The sequence below is a fragment of the Uloborus diversus genome, chromosome 1 (assembly GCF_026930045.1).
Source record: "Uloborus diversus isolate 005 chromosome 1, Udiv.v.3.1, whole genome shotgun sequence".
NCBI classification, from domain to species: Eukaryota; Metazoa; Arthropoda; class Arachnida; order Araneae; family Uloboridae; genus Uloborus; species Uloborus diversus.
The window spans coordinates 45,070,252-45,091,944 of NC_072731.1; the positions used below are offsets into that span (position 1 = coordinate 45,070,252).

Consider the following 21,693-nt stretch of genomic DNA (forward strand, 5'->3'; position numbering starts at 1 on the left):
GTCGGGTAGGAACATTTTTACTTGAAGCAGTACCTTTACTGAACCACGCCGAATTCACTCACTTCCTGCCAACGGCTGATTGTAAGAAGACTCGATCCCGTATATTTTACTCAGATATATTTTGACCAATGCAAATATCTGTTACAGTTTCTGAAGCGAATCAGTTTTCCCCCTGTATTAATCTGCCTCATCTCCAACTTAATGATAAAATTGCCTCGGAGTAAGCAAAGAAACACCCCAAGTCTGTTGCGAATCGATGCAAAAGAAAAAAAAAAGTTTTATACACATAAATTTTCCCAATATTAGCAGTTTCAATGTTTTCACGTGGATATATACTTAAGAACGTATAGACGTGTGGTTTGAAAAAAAAACCTCAATATTCATTCGGGGGCGAGCAAAATGGCAATTAAAGCCGCCTTTTGAGTGACTTTTTTTCGCGAATACAATACTTCCTTTACTCTGTAAAAGGAAGTAAAAAAAAGAGGGGGGGGATTTTTTTTCTTTTTTTTTCTTCTCAGTTTCGGATTTTTCAGTTTGAAATATTGTGTGTTTAAATGAACGTATGAATAAAGATCGTATAAATAAACGTTGATACAAATGTATTTTACCCTGTAAAAAAATTAAATTCATAATACAATACTCATACGCCATATCATACTAATCTTGTGTATTTCTGCTTAACATTGAAAAATAAAGCTGCCAAAAGGAAAATGTGAATGGATAAAGCCTATAAAAGCTATAAATATTTGAAACTGAGTGAAAAAGTTTCGCGAAAAATCAGAAAAGCTCATATCAGGTAACAGCACTGTAAAAAAATGAGTAAGGTTACCAGGATTAATGGGTGTAACGTTACATGACTACTGAAGTGTGTAGCATTATTGTTTTTTAACGCAAACTGTTGAAAGACTCATATATCAGGTTTCAAAAGAATTCAAAAAGCATGCGTAACGATCAGAATCGGCGCAGAGCAGATAAACTCTTATTAGTGAAGCAAAAACCGTTCCTGGTGGCGAGCGGTTAAAACGACCTTTTCTGTGAGACACGCGTCGCGTGTTCGGACTCCACTCGTGTTGTTTTCTCTCTTAGTGCAACAAAAATGTCTTGTTTGTTTATGAAAAAAAATGGTGTATAATGGTTGTGCAAAAGCATGAACTTGATAAATCGTTTAAGAAAGTCATATGAAAAGTCCAATTTTTGCGAATGTATAACCTTTCATGCAATTTATCTGTAAGCATACAGAACATTCTTGTGTAACCATCCGAAAAAATAAATGAGACGTTACGCTATTATTACATCACCATGGTGTAACCTTCCACAAGTGATGTGTATTTTTACACCAGCTATATCAGTCACGTTACTCCAGCTAATCCGCAACCGATTTTATGGAGTAAGGTTACACAATTTTTTTTTAGTGAGGAAGAGCTGTCAATTCGCCATAATAATCTTTTGTGTCTCACTTTCATTTCAAACTTGTTTAAAGTGAAGATTAGGTCTCGAGGCACCCCCATCCCTTATCAGGAGAGTTAGACACGTTCTAGTCTGCAGAAAGCATACACAAATTAAATCTTTTGTTTCGTTATTTAAAAAATTCTATTTACTGCCATCTTTTCTACTTTTGAAAACAACTTCTAAGAAAGTCTCAAATCATTTTCGTTATTTCCCGCTTCTCGTTTCTGGCCTGAACATTTCTTAAGGCTTCAGCAGTAAACTAATATATTTCATCAGGATCCGCTTCAGAGTGTGACAAGATTAAGAATTGCCTTACCTCCCTGTAATTTTAAGTGAAAACATATTATAGATTTCGTGGAAGCTCAGTTAAACTTTTAAGGCTTGAAAATCCTTAGAAATGCTCTTTTCTTATCACAAATTCTTTGCACGCAATATAGACCTTAAAAAAATGGTTCTTAGAGTTGTACAAAAAGGGAACCATTAAAAATCGTCTGATTTGATATTTTTAGAAAGTTAGTTTTAGAATATGTTTTTTCTATTCGTGTTTACAAGCGTGTCATTCTATGTGAAGTAGACCAAAATATATGTGTCTTGTGCGTTAAATACCCTGCAAAAAACTGTGCTAGGTTACAAGTATTGATGGATGCAACGTTACACGAGTTCTGGAGTGTAATTTTGTTAACTATTTAAACTTTTGAAGAAACCGTGTGCTATGGTTTGTGTAAAGTCCCACCAGCACTCAGTGGATTTATAGTGTAGTGTTCCGATCGGCCAATGATCATATGTTACAAATATCTCTCTCCAAATGAGAAACCGCGAGAGGGCGCGCAAGTTTCCGCCGGTGTTGATATGTTGATTTTGGGATGCGAAAGTATGCCGTACCCACTGTGATATATCGAAATTGTTATATTGTAACGCTTGTTTTATAGAGAATTGAAATTGTTTGTAAATGACTACAAATAATAAAAAGAAAAGGTGCGATAAGACATGCTTTGTTCCTGGATGTACGAGTGGCTACAGTGGTTAAAATATTTTCAATTTCAATTATAGTTGATTCTATTATTTGTTTCGAATGTCAGGGCTACAATAAACTTCAAAAAGAAAATCACAATTATTTAACTTTCATTACATCAAATTTATTTTCATTGTAAAAAAGGGGGTATGCTTTCAGATCTGAGGCGGCGATTGGGGCTCATAAGTGGGAGGGGGGGATTAAAGAAAAACAGCAGTAAACAATTTTTAAAAAAGAGAGAGAAAAGTATTATGTACACAATAACGTCCCTTGAAGAAACCAAAACAAGAATTACACTTACATTATTTTTTCCGAAGTATTTTGAGATGTCAAACACATGGTAATAACTTCATTAAACCACGTGTGGCTTGTTTAAATAAAACAATTGATTTACTAATATCTAAACAATTAATACAGAAACTAAAAGTTACTGTTTCGTAAACACATGTACAAAGTAAGACATATAATTATATCTTCTCCAAATTTTGACATTTCTCCTTTTTTGCAATTTCTAGTTTTGGTTCCTTGATTGGAAAATAAAACAAATTTCTCATGAAAAGTGTGTTTGGGGGGGGGGCAAAATGTTTCGTAAACAGATGTACAAAGTAAAATAAATAACTATGTTCTGAAATTTTTGACATTTTTGATTGTCTTGTAATCTCTAGCTTTGGTTCTTTAGTTGGAAAAAAAAATAATAATCTCATTGCCCCCCCCTACCCCCGAATCGCTGCCACTGCTTCAAATTAGTATATATATGCAAGTGTGGCATAATATTAATTGTTCGTGAAATGCGCGAGAGAAGTCTGTCTCCCTCATACTGCAAACAGTTTTTATTTTTTACCTTTGTATATTCACTTTTTTACTTGTGAACTACACCAGGCAACCAAATGAGTTATCAAAATAAAAACAAAAATGTTTTCAACAAGTTAGAGAATAATGTAAATGTGCTAATTATATATTTTAAAAGAGGTTTTAGCTATTTGTATAAAATGTGCAGAAGAAAAATCATTTTAATGTTTAAATTTAAATCGTCTATTTCTGAGTAAAGCTCATTTCTTCACTCTGCGTTAATCCATAATTGTTCAAATTTTACTTTTAAAAAACTGTTTCATTTTTATCGTATTCAAACGGTGAAATATTTACTTTGTAAAATAGTTTTTCAATAAAATAATTTGCATGTACTGTATCAGCTTGTACTGATGCAAATAAGTTGTCTCATTTGTAAAAAAAATAAAATTTATTATATTTTTCCTTGGAATACTGTATGCAATGAGTCTTGTTTATTCAAAATGTCTGTTCAAATACATACAAGTTTTACTTCTTTTTACTAACGGATTTGCTGTAGAAAGTTGTTTCATTTTTTTGTGTAGATTGTTTTAAATTTTCAGTAACTATGTTCTTTAATAAGCTATCCAAAGTTGACTTATGCTTCATGTTTAATGTGAAAAAAAAGGAGCTAAACTGAATAACTGCTATATAAATCAAAATATAATTACCTTATTATTAAAAAAAAAATGTTTTATTTTTTGCCTGAAAACATTTTGGGGCATTAATTCCCTATTGAAACAAATTTGTAAATATGTATTACTATAATTGTACATTAGTAATATTATTCTAATTCACTAATCAGGGGTGCTCACCAAGGGGGGTGGGCGTCATGTTGCAGACTATGGCATTGAAATGTTTAGGGGGGTGCTTTGAGGGGTACTTTTCTTATTTGGGAGGCTCTTGTTTTGGGGGGTCTCCTCGATATTGAGGGGGGTGCGCCCTTGCCTTTAGGGGTGGGCACCCCTGCACCCTGCACTAATGGATTTAAAGTAACTGCATACTTAAAAAGTTGCGAACACATTCGAGCTTAAGTAAGAAGTTATTTTGTCAGCATTTTTTTTTTATGGTGAGTTTCATTAAAACAAATTTAAAAAAAAAAGAGATAACTTCGACAACTTTTTACAAAAATAAATTCGAAATATCTAAACTATTTTTCTTTTGTTTGATGCACCAAAATGATAAAGACGTATTCAACGAAAACAGAAATTATATACCAAGTCAATTTTTCATAAACTGCATTTTTTAGCTATTTTATCTCAGTTATCAATTTTTAAATGAAATATATTTTATAAATTAAGGTTTTGTATTGGTTTTTCCGTGATTGATAAGATTTGTTGTAAATTTACAAAATAAAATACGATGAGAGATTGTTCGATTGATACGATGGGAGAAACAACGTAGTTCTAAACACCGGCAGGGACATCAGCGCCATCTGGTTGTTTCCTCCGTTTAGGTGCTACGCTTTCCGTTTCGATTGCAACACTACCCCTTCTAGGCACCATAGTGGAATACAAAGCACATGCGTAAAGACCAGTTTCGGAGCATTGCCGGTAAACTCTTATTAGCGAAATAAAAATCTCTTCCTTTGCGACCTGTCTGTGAGACTCACGTTGTGGGTTTGGATATCACTCAAAAGTCATGTTTGTTGTTTCCTCTCTTAGAGCAATAAAAGTGTATTGTTTACATATTAAAAAAAAATTAATTGGTGTATATTGGTTGCGAGAAAGCAAACTCTTTATAAATATTGAGTAAATGAAAAATTGAAAGCAAAAGCTGTAAAGAAGACAAAAAAGAAGGGCATGATAAAATATCTTTTTAATACTGTTACGAAAAAATTTCAAGTATTATAACTTACTAATTAATTATTTTCACTTTCAATCTAAAACGTATGGAAAGAAATTATTATTACTTAAGCGTTCAAGCAAGACATTGAAAACTTGATTTTTGCTGATGTGTATCCTTTCAAGAAACTTATCTGTAAGCATGCAGAAAATTCTGCTGTAGTATTACCTAGAAATGAACGAGACGTTACGCTATTGTTACATTATCATGGTGTAACCTTCCACTAGCGATGTGTAACCGTACACAGACAGCTATGCTGTTACCGATTTTATGGACTTAGTTTACATAAAACGTTTTACAGTGTAGTCTGACAAGAGTAAATAAGAAAAAAAACGAGCTGATTGAAGCATCACATGACTTCCTTTCACTCCATTTTAATGTAATTTTCCCATTATTGGCAATTTTAATGTGATTCAATAGATTACTCTCTAAATATCACTAACAGTGGTCAAATTGAAACCAGATTAAAAAACAAAAACGCCAAATTTGTCGCCAAGTTGGCGACAAAACTTGGCGACCAAAAGCCTGGCGATATATCGCCAAGTGTCCGCCAAATTACAACACTACTTGAGTATCCATCGAAATTAACAAATACTTCCCCCCCCCAAAAAAAGGGGGCAAAAGACCCCTTTAGAAACACCAAAATGCAACCAAAAGGAGAGGGGTAAACTAGACCCCCCTAGGAGCTTACGTACTAAATTTCAACTTTCTAGGACATAAAGTTCTGGAGTTATGCGACATACATACGCACATACATACATACGTACATACGGACGTCAAGAGAAAGTCGTTGTAATTAACTCGGGGAATGTCAAAATGGATATTTCGGGCTTTTTTACGTTCTTAGGCACTTACCCGCGTGTGGTCAGGTTGAAAAAAATAATAATTCGGGAGTGAGCAAAATGGAAATTAAGACCGAATTTTGAGTGATTTTTTTTTTTTTTCGCGAATACAATACTTTTGTAAAAGGAAGTAAAAAGTGTTACTATTACTTATGGCTTTCGCAGTTCTGAGTTTTTAGTTAAAGTACAATGCATAATGGATTCCTGAATTGATTCACTTCTTAGAAACAATGTCTAAATATTATTATGTATGGAACAATGATGCTTTTGATCGGTGTATCAATATGCCTCGATGTTTTTCTTTCTAACTTCAATACGTTGAAACATTGATTTTTCGCAATGTCGCACCGCTAATATGTTTTTTTTTTTTTTTTTAATTCTGTTTCTTTTATTAAGAACGCATTATATTCTTCCAATGTTTTGAATTACAAAAATTTAATATTTAATAATGATCCATATTTCTAATCACATTTTCCCGCACCTAATACTTGAAATAAATGGCCCCTCGAGAAGTGATCGATCAATCTTATACCATATACAAATACATTCATATCAATTGAACTTTGCGTAATGCGTAAGATAGTATCATAAAATTAAAGCAAAATTTATTTATTTTAGGTGATACAAGCACTCAAGACATAGGATGTGTAACAGAATCAATAAATCAAACAAGATCAAAACCAAGGAGGTCACCAATTTTAGTTGGACATTCCCATTTATTATCAAAAGTGGAACAACCTACTTTTGACACATCAGTGCCAAAAAACATTACTACTCAACTAGGACAAACAGTCTACTTACACTGTAAAGTGCACAATTTAGGAGACAAAACGGTAAGTTTTAAATTATCTTTCTCGTATATATTTGCTTGTTTCTTGTAAAATATGGGTAATGGCATGCTTTAGCTAACATTTTAAATATATTCATGTAATTACGGTTTTTTTCACTTTGTTCTCATGAAGTTCAGTTTTTTATGTTTAAAAATATAAGTGCATTCTGAATGTTTTTTTAAACTAGAAATTTACTACACTAGAAGATATATTAGTAATTTTGAGTTTTCCCTTTTTCAATGTGATCCCTGTTTGCACGTGCAACATTCTGCCAGTATATCTGTTTTTTTACATTAGTATGATAAAGAAGCCGGAGTTGCTACTGTCTGATAACGGATTGTATGGAAAGACAAACATCCATTTTACAGCCGGAAATGGACGAATCTATTATTTTTATTACCAATGTCAGCTTTTGCAGAAGCAGAGTCTCATTCAAATGAGCGAAATACGCGCACGAAATTTTACATTTCCCCCTTGTTCTGATAGACTCGTCTTATTTGGACGTTTGAAAATTCCATGCAATCCGTGGTTGGACAGTATTAATTTTATAAGGATTGTTTGGTGAATAGTAGATATAAATTAAATGAATAACGCAAATCACTTTTCGTGTGAAACTAATTTTAACGCAGTTCGAAACTATCAAACTACAGAAACCAAAACTTGAATTTGCAGAAATAGTTCGAAATGGTTGGATAAGAACTCTACTGGTGAATGTTAAATATATTACGGTTGTCGTTTACCAGATGAGTTAAATCCAGAACGAAGTGCATAATCGGACAGGATTTCGATATCGCTATGTAGGATTTTTCATTCCAGATATAAAAATCCATTAAGATAGGTGGATAGACCATTTTCCCACTGATGACGTATTCTTTGCAAATCAAATATAAGCGTAAAAGTTGATTAGCCACGAAAGTTTGAACCAAAATTTTGTAAAAATAAATAAATAAATAAAATTGGCTACGTTAAGGTGCGGATATATACTTGAAAAATGTTATAAGCTTCGGTTATTAGCACATTTTAAAATTGCCTATTGAAATGTAATTGCATTTAAATTATAATTTTATTTTGTTTTATTTTTTGTCGCTTGAAATTCTCAAAATGTATTACTGCAATTCTTTGTACATTTTGTCACTTGAATATCATAAATAATGAAAACATGGGAGGCAGTGAGAAACCAAGGGGTGTAAGGGTCAAAATTAAAAATTTGGAGATAACCAATAGAAAAGGTCGAAGTGAACCTCTCCTCCGTCTTGGGACACGAGATAGTAGTGAAACCTGTGTAAGTTGACCACTCGCGGTGCAGCACTTTGGCGGTCAACTTAGCCAGGTGGTCAACTTATAAAGGGCGGTTTTTTTTTTTTTTTTTTTTTTTTGTCATTTCTTGCACCATGTATTCATTTTTTGAGGAAGTCACCCTTACTCTTTCTGTTCAACTCACTTTCAGTGTTTAACATTATTGAAAGAGAAACAATAATTAAAAATACTATTCAAATAATTTTGTTATTTTTTCTTGTTTTTAACTATATTAGACACTGTAGGTTTAGAAATTCCATATATACCAGTTAATTTTCTCTGGTTTTCTCCATTTTCAATTAATTTTAATATTTCATACTTTTTATTAATCTCAAGTTCAACTAACTTTCTTTTTGAAGCCTTTTTATGTATAGCACAAAGAGTAACAAGCTCGACTCTCCTAGTTCATAAAGGAAAAATTAAAATGTCCTATCTCTTAATCCCTTGGACCAGAAACATGTAACTTTACTCATTAGCAGGCCCAGACCTGTGTACCCGCAGTGCGAGGGGCCCGCGTAAAGGGGTTAACGGCCCTAGAAATTGAAGAAAAAATTAAAAAAAAAAACTAGCACTAAGACTTCTGCTGGCCAGGTGGGAGGGGGTCAACATATTTTGTTGCAGGGGGACCCAAAATATATAGATACAGGCCAGCTCTTTTTGCACAATTCCTGTGTTGCCACAGCATATTGCAACTGAAAGAAAAGATTTTGAACTTTACTACTGACACCTATTTTCATTAAACAGAGTACAAAAAGCTATCTCAAGTAGAACAACAAATGAAAAATAAGTTTTGAGAATAAAGAGCAGCATAAGCTTTAAGCTGCTGTTTAGTTAGTAAAATGCTAGTCTGCCATCAAAGCATTAAAAACATTCTTAGAAAGCTATCAAAAATAAATATAATAATAATAATAATAAATAAATAAATAAGTAAATAAGTAATAAATAAAATAATTTACTGAAGAAAGTTGAAAAAAATAAACCAAGTGGTCAACTTACAAAGGGTTTTTTACAATACTCCAAATCAAATTTGGCGTACATTAGTGGTCAAGATAGACAGGTAGTCAAGATAGAGAGGTGGTCAAGTTACAGAGGTTTTCCTTCGCTATATGAGATAGGAAAAATTCCGTTCCCGACAAAAGTGGTCAACATAGAGAGGTGGTCAACTTACAAGGATAGTCAACTTTACAGGTTTTACTGTACTAGTAGCCCTTGTCGGTGCTGCTATACAGAAGAATTTAGAAAAACTTTTCAATGAAAGCCTACCTAGAACTGCAACTTTAAACTCGTTTTACTCAAAATTTGAAGCTGTCCACATACATGCATCCCTACATACATGCATCCCTTTGCTTCTCACTGCCTCAATTGATATAAGTCCCAAAATTTTGATAGTTTCGCAAAAGAATATATTTTTTAACATAAGTAAGCTGTATATATGCCTAAAAATCATTAAAAACTAATGCACTATGTACTGCATTTAGGGAGACATTTGGATGTAAAGATATTAAAGAAAATAAAACTGAGCACGAAACTGCCATTTAAAGAAACATTTAGTACCTGTGAAAAATACGGCGCTGTCATAAACTGTGGCGCCAAATCACCCATTATAACTCTTAAAAACGGCGAAAAAATAAGAAAAAGGAAGCAATAACCAAGGATTTTCATCTACGTAATCTCCATTTTATAGCTGAGGTGAAAATATCATTCACAGGAAACTTAAAAGCCCCACACCTAGCCTGCCAAACTTTCAAATGTTAAGTAGCGACATCTATTGACGAAAGCTTTAGACAAATCGGAAATTTGCCTTTACGCACAACAAGACTTCTGTATCCGATAGATTTCAAAGTATCTCTAATCTGGCAACGTGGAGAAGCCGTTAGCATATTAATTGCCCATCATTTGCGTGAAGTGCCAAAGCTTTTAGTATCATAAAAACTTCTACCACGTTAAAAAAAACATATTGAAAAATAAGATATGAGATGCTTAGCTTTAACCGTAACGCCCGAATACGTCACGGGTTTCGTGCCATTCGATCAAAAAGTTAAAGTGGTGGCATGAATGCATAAAAAAAAGAAGAAAAAATTCAAATGAGAGATTTGGGAATAAATATTTAAGGTTTGGAAATGAGCAACATCACGAAGGGAATTATGTTCTACACGCAATGCCCTTTGTTATAGATGCGAATGTATTTCCTTTACAGTGATTACAGTACATGAAGAAACAAAATGTTTTCCCAATTTATTTGGCCCCATCCAACACCACGAAACGTCAATAAAAGGAGATGTTTAATGTGTGCTTATTGCAAATATGTTTGTAACCGATTGCACCTTCTGATCTTGTTTGTTTAGTGAAAGGAGGAGAGAATGTTGAAGCATGTTTTCCGATTGTTGTTTAAGACCAAATGGAAAAACTAATGCTGTTATTCTAAAAATATTGATTTTTGGACTTGTGTGAGCATTGCGCTAGTTTTGCGTACGTTTATAAATTGTAACTAAAGGTTTTGTATTATGTAAAAACATAATTCTTTACTCAATCATTGCATACTGGATGCATTAAAAAATAATGTTTGAACTTAAAGTGCCTCTAAATAAAGTCATATGTTCAGATTAATTGATGTTTTGGGGCTTCCGTGGCTGTATGGTTGAAGCTTCGCTTCATATGCCGGAAGTTGCGGGTTCGATTCCCGTCGGTGCACTGGGGGGTATTTCCTCTCTAAGTGATGTGAATCTTTCTTGTGTTTTCTTACGTGGTTGCAAAGAAGTATTACCTTTCGGGGCAATGGCGCAAATCTTTCCGTAGTAGTTTACTACGGACAAAACAACAACAATTGTTTTATATAACCTTGAAACATTTCTATAAGGAAAAGCACCTTTATTATTATTATCATTATTGTCTAAAATCCTTCAGATTAATCGTTCGGCTTACTAATCGTTTTTAATAAACATAAATATATAATCATTCGAACAGTTTGACAAATCTGTGAACTGTCTTTATTTTTTCTCTTGGTTAGTATGGGAATGTTTTGAAAGTATAAAATTGCTAATAATGGCTCGAAAATTAAGATTGTGGTTAATGTTTACCTTCCCCTGAAATGTGAAAATTTATGCAATAAAAGTGTATACAGTAAACTCGATTATCGGCGGTCGCATTGTCCGCGGTACGGATTTTCCACGGATCTGTATACATTTTTAAATTCTTTTGCAAAAAAGATAGTATTGTATTCGCGAAAAAAATTTCACTCAAAAATCGACCTTAACTTCCATTTGCTCCCCCCCCCCGAATGAATTTTGAATTTTTTTAAACCCCACCTCACGTGGATTTATGCCTAAGAACATATACACACCAGAAATATTCATTTTGAATCTCCCCGATTTAATTACAACGAGTTTTCTCGCGACGTCTGTATCTAAGTAGTGTGTATGTGTGTATATGCGTATGTATCTCGCATAACTCAAAAAACAGTATGTCGTAGAAAGTTGGAATTGGGTAAGTAGACTACTACTGGGGTCTACTTGTGCACCTCCTTTTTTGGTTGCATCCGGTTGTTTCTAAAGGGGTCTTTTGAACCTTTTTGGGGAGAAATCATTGTTAATTTCGATGCAAACTCAAGTGGTATTGTAATTTGGTGGACACTTGGCGATATATTGCCAGTCTTTTGGGCGTCAAGTTTTGTCGCTAACTTGGCGACAAATATATTTATCATTATGTTTTTTTTTATAATTTGGTTCTAATCTGGCCTCTGTTGGTGATACTTTGAACCACATTAAAATTGCCAATAATGGGAAAATAGCATTAAATTGGTGTAAAAGGAAGTTATGTGATGCCCACATCGGCTCGTTTCAAAAACTGTAATGACTTACAACTAAGCGACTTTTTTTAGACTAATATTATAGTTATTAAACATGTTTTAAAACGATTGTGTTATTATTTGTTTTTAATTATTACATATATTTTTTACATTCAATGTTATCGTTTTTTAGTTATCAATTAAATGTATGTGTGAGTGTTATTCATATTTTTTAGCTATGATGTACACTAGTATCGTTTCTTATCTATTATTCGGACTATCTGCGGTTTTCGGATATCCGCGGTTACAGTTCCACCGTATTCCGCTGAAAATTTGGGAGTTTACTGTACAAATAATAAATTTAAAAAATACTTTTATGATTCGATCACTGTCACCTTCAGGAAGCCCAACGTTACTAGTTGAAACTAAAAGAAGTAAATGATTTTTTTTTAAATATATTTATTGAGCCAAATTGAGACTTTTTGTTTATGTTTTATGTAGGTTACGTTAAATGTCAATTAACGGCAACATAATAGTGTGATTATTAGTTTTCATTTTGGCGTAAAGCAAAAGTTTATACCAGTAGATCTTCTAAAAAATCCGTTTTAATCTCGAAACATGCGTCTCCACTACATTTTGGAGCATTCCCAGACTCTTTTTTTTTAATCAAACATAATTTTCGTAAAATGTTACAACTTTTTCTCCTAATTTAATTTGATATTTTTAACAGTCTTTGTATAAACTACATAAGTTTTGGGTAATTAGTTGCCCATTACTCAAATTCCCAATTTTCAGGTCCCTTGCTTCCATTTTCTAAACATAAAAAAACGTATACGAATGGTTAAAAAAAATGAAAATGATAAGCAAAACTCATTAATATTCCCTCTTAGTATTATTCAAATTTGGAGACAGCTAAGTCTAATCTTTTTTTAAAACTTAATTGTACCCTGGATATTTTTTAAATTTGTTTTATTGCCTTATCTCCAGTCGCGGATCATTTGTAATGGTTCACTCAAAGCTGTGTTTACTGTGTCATAAGCTTAAAACGTACAGAGCTATAAAGTTTTTAGAAGATAATTTCGGCCTTTCAAAAAGAAAGTACATATCTGTAATTTAGACTAATGAATAATCATTTTGACCAATTCAAAGTTTTGCAGAAAGCATAAAAAAAAGTACGTAAACTGTACGCAAATATCGTTTATCTTATAATCAGCGCAGCCAGAAATACCTTCTGGAGGGTTTTTATTAAAAATACCTTCTGGAATGTTTTTTTTTTTTTAAATGAAAAATACCTTTCTGAGATAGTTTTTTGGATGAAACATATCTTCTATAGTGGTTTTTTTGATCAAAACATTCCTTTCATATGCATAAACTACTGTATTAGAATTTGCACTTATGTTAAACCAATGACTCTGGTGGGGCGGGGGGGGGGGGTCAACCCCCTCCCCTTCCCTGCGCTACTGATTGTGGTAAATTTATTTATTTTTGGACGTGGCTACGTTTCTGAAGTTATGTTGAAAAACACAAATGTCTGACATTTATTTTGAGAGAATGACAATTTTGATTATTTATGCACAGGTTTTTCTACGTTTAGTCATGTGAAGTTAAGTGGATACTAAAATAGGAAAATCTGAATTTTTAAACTAATTTATATCCTAAGAATATGAGGTTGCAAACAGAGTAACCTTCAAATGCTTTTATCGATAACTAAACGATAACTGAGGATACGATAATTGAGCTAACAACGGAAGTTAAAAGTAAATACAATGTGTTAATTATAAATGTAAGGAGTATGGAAACAAGTTAGTTTATCTATGCACAGCCATTAAAATTAAGCTAAATTGGGAAATTTATTATTGCTGCAAAAAACAATTTCGGTTGCTCTGCAGCATAAGTATTTTATGTTGATCAATTTGTAATATAACAAAAAGTACACTCGCGTCGTTGTCCGTGCTGGGTATTTAAAATAAGCAAGTTTCAGCAATTTTACTTAAAAGTTCACATAAAGCAAAAACTTAATAAACGTGAAAAAATAGAGATAAATAAATTTAGCTTTTTTTATATTTTTCTGCCGATGCCCCTGACTCCCTAATTTGTGTGCTAAAGGTCATTTTCTTTACACTTATCGGCCTAATTACTTGCCATGCTGAGTTACAGTTTAATTTTGCCGAAGCTACGTAAAAGTTTATACGTTGATATTGTAAGTAAAAGCTGTAAATGATGAAACTATCCTAAATAGACTTTGGAATAGCAATAGCAAAACGTAATTTATAAGAGAAAAAATAAAAGAAAAAAAAATAACAATTTAAAGTGCAGAGAGAAGCACTTGAGATAAAAACTTCCAATTATAATACGAATCTTAACAGGAAAGACAGTTTTACAGAGATTGACACTAGATGTTGATCCAGTTTAACGGTTAACTAGGAGTTGGTTCTAACTAGGATAATAAATTCCGTCATTATAAATTAACTTAGAATTTTGGACTAAATTGTTCTTCGACTTTTGTTTATACTCAAACATTAAAATTTAGAAAGTAGTGTACTGAAATGGGGAAAATATGTGTTTGTCAGTCTGGCTGTTTCCTCCCCCCGCCCTTCTCAACAAGTTTCGAGTGAATAGTATGATCTGAACAAACGTTTTTTCTTTTGTTAAAAAGACGTCGGCGAGGACACCTCATTCCGGTATTTTACTATTTGATTTGAAAAAAATTTCGTTTAATTTTGAACTGTTCAAAAAAAAAAAAAAAAAAACTTAACATTATCACCTACGGGGAAATTCAAGGTATATATAGATCCTGATAATGTAGACGGATATGCTCCAAACAAACTTTGTTGGAATAAGCTCTTGATGAAGAACATGTAGAAACAAATCTTTTCTAGTTTGAGCAATTTTTTGTTTAGTTTTGAACAATTCAAAAATATTAACATTAGAACCTACGGAAAAAGTAAAAGTCAGTCTAGATCCCAAACTAAAGGGAGGATTTGCTTCAAACATGCCTTTTTTGGCTTTGTTACTCCGACTCATTTAGTCAAAAATTAGTCGGACTCCGACTCTGACTTTGCAGCTTTGGCAGAAATTTATACTCGAAAAGAAAATGACTGACTTCGAATCTTGCAATTTTAAAGTCTTCAACTCTTGACTCCTACTCCGAATTATTCCGCTAAAAATCTGTTCTACTCCGAATCCAAGTCTTTGAATTTGAAACCTTCGACTTCCGATTCTGACTCCTTTGCTGCAAAGCAGAAAACAGATTGACTCCAGCTCTGCAGCCTTAATTTTTACTGAAAAACTATTATTGTGTGCCGGATTTTTCTTTAATTTCACTGAGAAATTTTGATTTATGTATATTCTACTGTTTGCAAAGGCAAATAAAGTGAAATTCAGAGGAATTTATATTTTGACATAAAAAGTTTGCAGACTTTTTTTTCTTATTCTGATGACGAAAGTTATTTTTTTAATTGGGCATTTTATTGTTTCTCTTTCATTTTTAGCAACGGGAGAAAAACAAGATTCGAGGCCATTTATTTTTTCTCGGATAAAAGAACTTGGAAACTTTTTTTTCTGTTATTATTATTTTAATTTGAAAATCGCCCGTCAAGTTGTAACGGATGAAAATTTATTCTATGTATATGATCAAGGAATTGCCTGTTTGGTGATATTTTGATAATTGAAGATTTAACCCTAATTCCCTCTCCTTAAATTACAGTATGACCAGTAAACCAATTAAGTTATCGGATCCGGTTCAGCCTTGTCAAAATAAAGCATTTCCATGTATTACAAAATGTACCAAAAAATATTATCAAATTATCATGTGATGGCGCGAGTTTCATTGTTGACGATGATAGAGCGTTACTCGATCGAATTCGTTGTTACACATATGAGAATAAGCGTATTTTTTTTTTAATTTATTTATTTTATCTATTTATAATATTTTTAAATGATAAGAATCAGCTTTAGAATCAGCTTAAAACGTTAGACACGGCCTTAGAAAATTAGGCCGTGTATTATATATATATATATATATATATATACAAAATTTATGTATATATATATATATATATATATATATATATATATACATAAATTTTGAGTATAAGTTGGATTTCTCCAATCACTCTGTTATTTTTCACCGGTAAATGTATCTCTGATCTAAAACTCTAGACTGAAACAGAAATCATGGTGTCGTATATGACTTGCTTATTTATTTGTTTTGCCTTCTTAAAAATTAATCATCCGAACTTTAAAAAATGCATTTAAATTAAAGGTTTAACAAAAATAAAACATGAATCCAGAATAGTTGTTTTATTTTGGGTGAACGTGAGTACACGTCCCACCACCACCCACTTTTTCCCCCTTTCCCCCAGGGTATGATGAATAGCTTATCTTATTTCAGGGTAGTATGAATAGACGAAAGGGCGACTACTTCAAATGTCCACTAGTCACGAGTCGTCAGTTGTCAATTGAAGGTCTAATCTGGTCAAGCGACGCAAATTACTGCAAAGTGGTGTCCTTGTGAATAGAATGCGCTCTTCAGGAAAACATCAAAGATTTGTTTAAGACAGACAGCCCACAACTCGTCCCTTATCGAGATTTCTGTCACCATTTCCGTCACCATGAAAAGAAAAAGCTTGGGGGATTGCGATCCAACAATAGGGATTGGAAGAACAAATGGATACCTGCAGTTCTCCTTGCTGTGATAGAGATATTTTAAGAGAGATTTTACTTTACTCGATATGCAGGAAAGAACTCTCCTTACTTGAACTTATTGCTGTAAAATACTGATTTAATCAACACTGACAATTGGTTTCATGAACAAAGATAGTATAAATAAACTACAAAAACTGGAAGTAACATTCTAATAAATACAAGACATGTGATTCACTTGATCCAATCTTCTTTTTCTAGTTTAGAATTTTGTTAACATATTTTAGAGTATATTCAGTAAATTAACGCCCATTAGCCAGGGCAGAAATACATGAAATACACATTGTCACTCGTCTCGTCTGTGCTGATTCTATTTTAGCTATCAGTTTGTTTGTTTGGCACTCTTGACCTCCTTAAGAGGTTTTCCATCTCCAGCTCAGTCACTTTCCTTTGCCGAGCTGATGAGTACTAATAAGCACGAAGCTGCAGTCCTCGGCTGGAAATGACTGAGCTGACGGTGTATTTCTTGCATATTTTAGAGTAACATGGAAAAATACAACGTTGTTTAGCACAAATACACAGAGCATTATTATTTTTTTTAATTTATATTTTAGGAATAAGATTGCATTAGATCATTTTTTGGTTGACTTTTTCTGATGCTTCAAATCTTCTTTTCCTTTTTATAACATTTCAAAAATTTTAAATTTTTATAAAAGAGTATTTCTCTTTTTTTTTCTAGTTAATATACATATCTTAACATAATGCCAAATATGTTTTGAATAGAAATGATTACACAAAGAATTTTATTTAAGAGTGTTAGGATTTTTGAATTATTTCAAATAGTTTTTTGTTTGTTTGTTTATGTTACTAAGAGCATTCCTTTCTATAGGCAGTACTGTAATGCGTTTTTGGTCTTGGAACTTCAGTTTTTTAATAATGCTGAAAATTCGAATGACAATTGAAGCGCTTATAGATTCACCTTTTAAAATTATTTCAGTAAGAGCTCTCGATTAAGTTACGTCACTTCAATAGCGTATTTTATTTATTTATTTAAATTTCGAGTTATTTATTTTTTTTTTATATACAGTCAAAGCTGTTTAATGGAATAGCCAGTTTTCTGTTACTTCAATAAGCGGAATAATCCTTTAAACAAAAGTAAAATAACAGACATCAACGGTTTGTTACATTAAATGTATTACATTAAGCGCGATCTTCTTTTAACTGATATTCTAGTGAGCGCGCTTCATTGTAATTACTTTCTTAAGACTAGTGATTATATACTTGTACATTGTTGGCTGAAAAGAAATATCCCAGGCTGATAAGCTTTCTGAAGTATTAGAAGATATTTAAATTTTGAAATTAAGTTAGTACAACTCTAATCACACACACATGACTAGACATACAACCGTCTAAATAGAAGACATAGTGACTATATTGGAGACGTAATTTTCAATATGTACTTCTAATCTTCTAATTACGTTTTGCAAAACACACAAATACACACGCACACACACACACACACACACACACACACACACACACATATATATATATATATATATATATATATATATATATATATATATATATATATATGTGATGATGATTACTATATTCACGGACTGGCTATTTATGCTGGGAAAGAGTTACCCCCTCCCACACACACACCAATATGTAATGACAGTGATTTTATTTATTTATTTTTTTTTAGCATGGCCACCACAATAAAGATAAAAACGTGTTATACTTATTAATGTGGTTTAGTTACGTATTTTCACCTTCAGCACTTTGCAGTTGGTATCGTTAAGAAGCATTTGAGTTATTCATCCGTAAAATGTTTCCGTGAATGTTTACAGTAAAATAAAATGTGTTTTACCTTTTTTTACGAAAAATAAACTTAATCTTTTTCTTAATGCATCTTCATCACGGATGAAACTTGAGCCTACTATGCTCCTTTTTCATTTCATTAAACCCTCAAAAACAATAATCAATACTTAGAAATTCAATACTTTCGAGCAAAAGGTTTCGCTTTTCGTAAGTAAAAGTAATCTAGAGCACACCAGACTGAATTTTGACTACATTAAAAGCATAAATCGGAAATGATATTCCTATAAACGTTTACATTTCGACACAATCAATAGATTTCTCTTTAAAGCTCATGCGGGAGCGATTCGTGACTACGAAATTAAAGTACTAGTTACGGCATTCTTCCTTCGCAACCTTATAACCATTTCAATTTCTTAGTTGGCTAAACTTTCCACTGCAGAAAACGTGCTGGATACCGCATTACCTTTTATTTTACGTTAAGCTTTCTCCGTGGAATGAAAGGAGCAAGCATAAAAAAAAAACCACGTTTTGTTTCCAGCGTTCAGCTCTAAAAAAACTTTTCCAGCTTTTTTCCCCTTTCTTTTTTTCATTGTTCTTATTTTGTCTTGTACATAAGATCTCCTAACGGATTTTCTTATCTATTCTATTTTGTACTTTTATTTCTTTAGACCCGTTGTAAGTTTAATCTTTTAACTACATTTTTCTTTAGATTTTTTTTATGTGCCGTATTTCAGCATTGGAGGCTTATGTGACTTTCTCTGCCTATCTTCGCGTAATAGTTTCTCCCATGTAACTTCGTTTCCCATGGATTATTCTAGCTTTATCTCTTACGAAATGCTCGCGTTGAAATGTTTTCCTAAAAACATATTTAGATTTTTTTTTTTCGTTTACCTTTCATTCCACTGGACGTGGTTATAAGAATTTAAGTGCAGTAATAAGTAGATTACCGAAAGAACATTAAGAACGGGGGGGTGGTTTTTTTTTTTTTTTTTTTCCTTTCCATCTGTTTTCCATTTTCTTCCACCAGGCGAAGTATTAAAACATGTTGATGGTAATAATTAATGTTTTTGCTTCGTTGCGATAGACATATTGCCTTTTTCTCTATGTATTTATATTTTTATGTTTCATATCTTGTCGAACCGAAAAGAAGATTATTCCCCAAGCTAATATTTTGTTTTGCTTTTCAACAAAAAATTTTGAATAACTTTATTCATTGAATTTCGAAGACGTTCTTTAAAAAGTATTAACACGCAATTTTTCCATGTATTCCTTCATTTGTTTGCAAACTAAACACCTCGCTCTTTAGTTCGTCGTTTAAAAAAATATATTCATTGCTAAAAGTTAAGCATGGTAAGACACAAAGTTAATTTCCGGAACCCAATCTGAATAGGCGACATTGCAGCTCCAAAAAGAGCATGTTTCTTAAACTCACATATTAAACTTGGTCGGCGAAAGGAGCTGTCTATGGTCCTCACATTTTTTCCAGATTATGCTCAGGGTATCTTTGAAGTTTTGAAAAACTTTCGTGCAAAAAATAACTTTTATTTCACTTTTCTCATTCAGGGACTTTATTTCTGTTATACCCCCCCAGCCTCAATCGCGTGGGGGATCGGTTGGACCTCTATTGGACTGGGGGTTCTATACAATTTGGGACCCTAAAAGTTCATTTTGGTGGTCCCCAAAATGTGCAAAGCTACCACTTTTAGAAAAGCCGCAATTTTCTGTAGCGGTTGAGTTAACGATGTATTTACTGATTTGTGCATAGCTTTAGGATTGTGGAATATATTATTTGATTATGTAATGTTTTATTCACGCTTTGTTATTCATATTTATGTACAATGAGTTTTATTGAAAGCAGTAAATGAAATAATCATGTAATATCTCATAACTAAAATTTGCAGTGTCCCAACGAAATAGTTCGACCTATGTCTATCAAAAACCAACCTTCGCCGTATTACGGATGATATTTTTTAGCGATTTTCGTTTCTAGAACGACTAAACGATATCGCCACTGATGTCCCTTTGTTCAATAAAAACACATTTTGAAGCTTCTTATCACTGTCTTAGTTTTAAAAACTGGACACCTTTCTAAGGTTTTCTTAAAGATCAGCGTGTTTAAATTTGTGTATTATGAAATTTCGGACACCTTTCTAAGGTTTTCTTAAAGATCAGCGTGTTTAAATTTGTGTATTATGAAATTTCGGCGATTAATTAAGGTAAACACACCAGTAGTGGCCAGTTCTTAGTATTGCTTCAGTAGTGGCCACTTCAAGATTTACATTTGAAAAAACGGGATTCCAGGTTTCCCAAGAGATTAAAACACGCAGGAGGTGATACCTCCTGCACGTTTGATGTAGTTTTAAATGCATTGGGAGACCTACAATCCATTTTTTTCGAATATAAAATAATTTTATTTTTGTAGACAGAAACTAAAAATACAGTAGGCGCCGCTTAGTGTGATTACGGTTAATGTTATTATTCGCTTAATGTTAACAGAATCACAAAGTCCTGGAACCCTTGCATGTTAATAGGCGTTAAAAATGTCCAACATTGTAATCAGCATCTTCGCATATTGTGTGTGTGTGTGTGTGTGTGTGTGTTGTTACCTTTTTATAAACCTTCAATTTTTTCCCCGTTTTTGTTCCTCAATTAACAGAAATACAAAGGAAAGCCCTGACAAGACAAACTTTCTGTGTGATGTTTTGTGGTTTTCACAACCAGAAAACCAGTGCAAACTTTTTCTAGAAATAAAACTACGTTCCTTCTCCACGAACCACCTAAAAAGTTCCTTCTCCACGACCACAGACTCCCACTAAGATGTCTCTCGTTTGCACATGCAAAAATTCAGCCGCTGGAAATGTTGCAGGTGTGTATGTAGGACCTGCATGTTTGCAGGTAGTGACCTCCATCCACTTTAAGAGAATTTATGTAGTTTCCAGAAAAACAACTTCCCTTCTCATCAGCAAAGCAGAATTTTTTCTCCCTCTCCAGTTACCTTAAAACGTCACTTTAAACGGTCAAACATTTTAGCTATGAAGAAAAAGAGCAATGATTTAAATGTCAAGTAAAAAATTTACATCGTAATAGGCTTTGCCAATTTAACTAGGATGAGTCAAAGAAAGGCTGCAGAACAACAAGCGAAATCTTACTGGAAAGAGGTGGTTGAGTTGAATCTGATTTGAAAATGTGTTTTACGAATTTCAGAGAAAAGGAAAAGATGCGCAAGTAAACTGTCATATTTTGTTTTCTCCAATTACTATGTGTTTAAAAATAGCATATTTTAATTTTCCCTTTTTAAAGTAATACTCTTCCACTCTGCTAATTTAGTAACTTATAACT

At 32.8% G+C, this 21,693-nt stretch overlaps 1 protein-coding gene across 1 annotated transcript in view; it reads left to right on the forward strand.

Moving 5' to 3' along the window:
- Positions 1 to 21,693, forward strand: part of LOC129229523 (zwei Ig domain protein zig-8-like) — a 284,088-nt gene that overhangs the window by 153,857 nt on the left and 108,538 nt on the right. Inside the window, exon 2 of the mRNA XM_054863846.1 lies at positions 6,592 to 6,806. Coding sequence (XP_054719821.1) covers positions 6,592 to 6,806 — 215 coding nt within the window. The remainder of the gene's footprint in view (positions 1 to 6,591; positions 6,807 to 21,693) is intronic.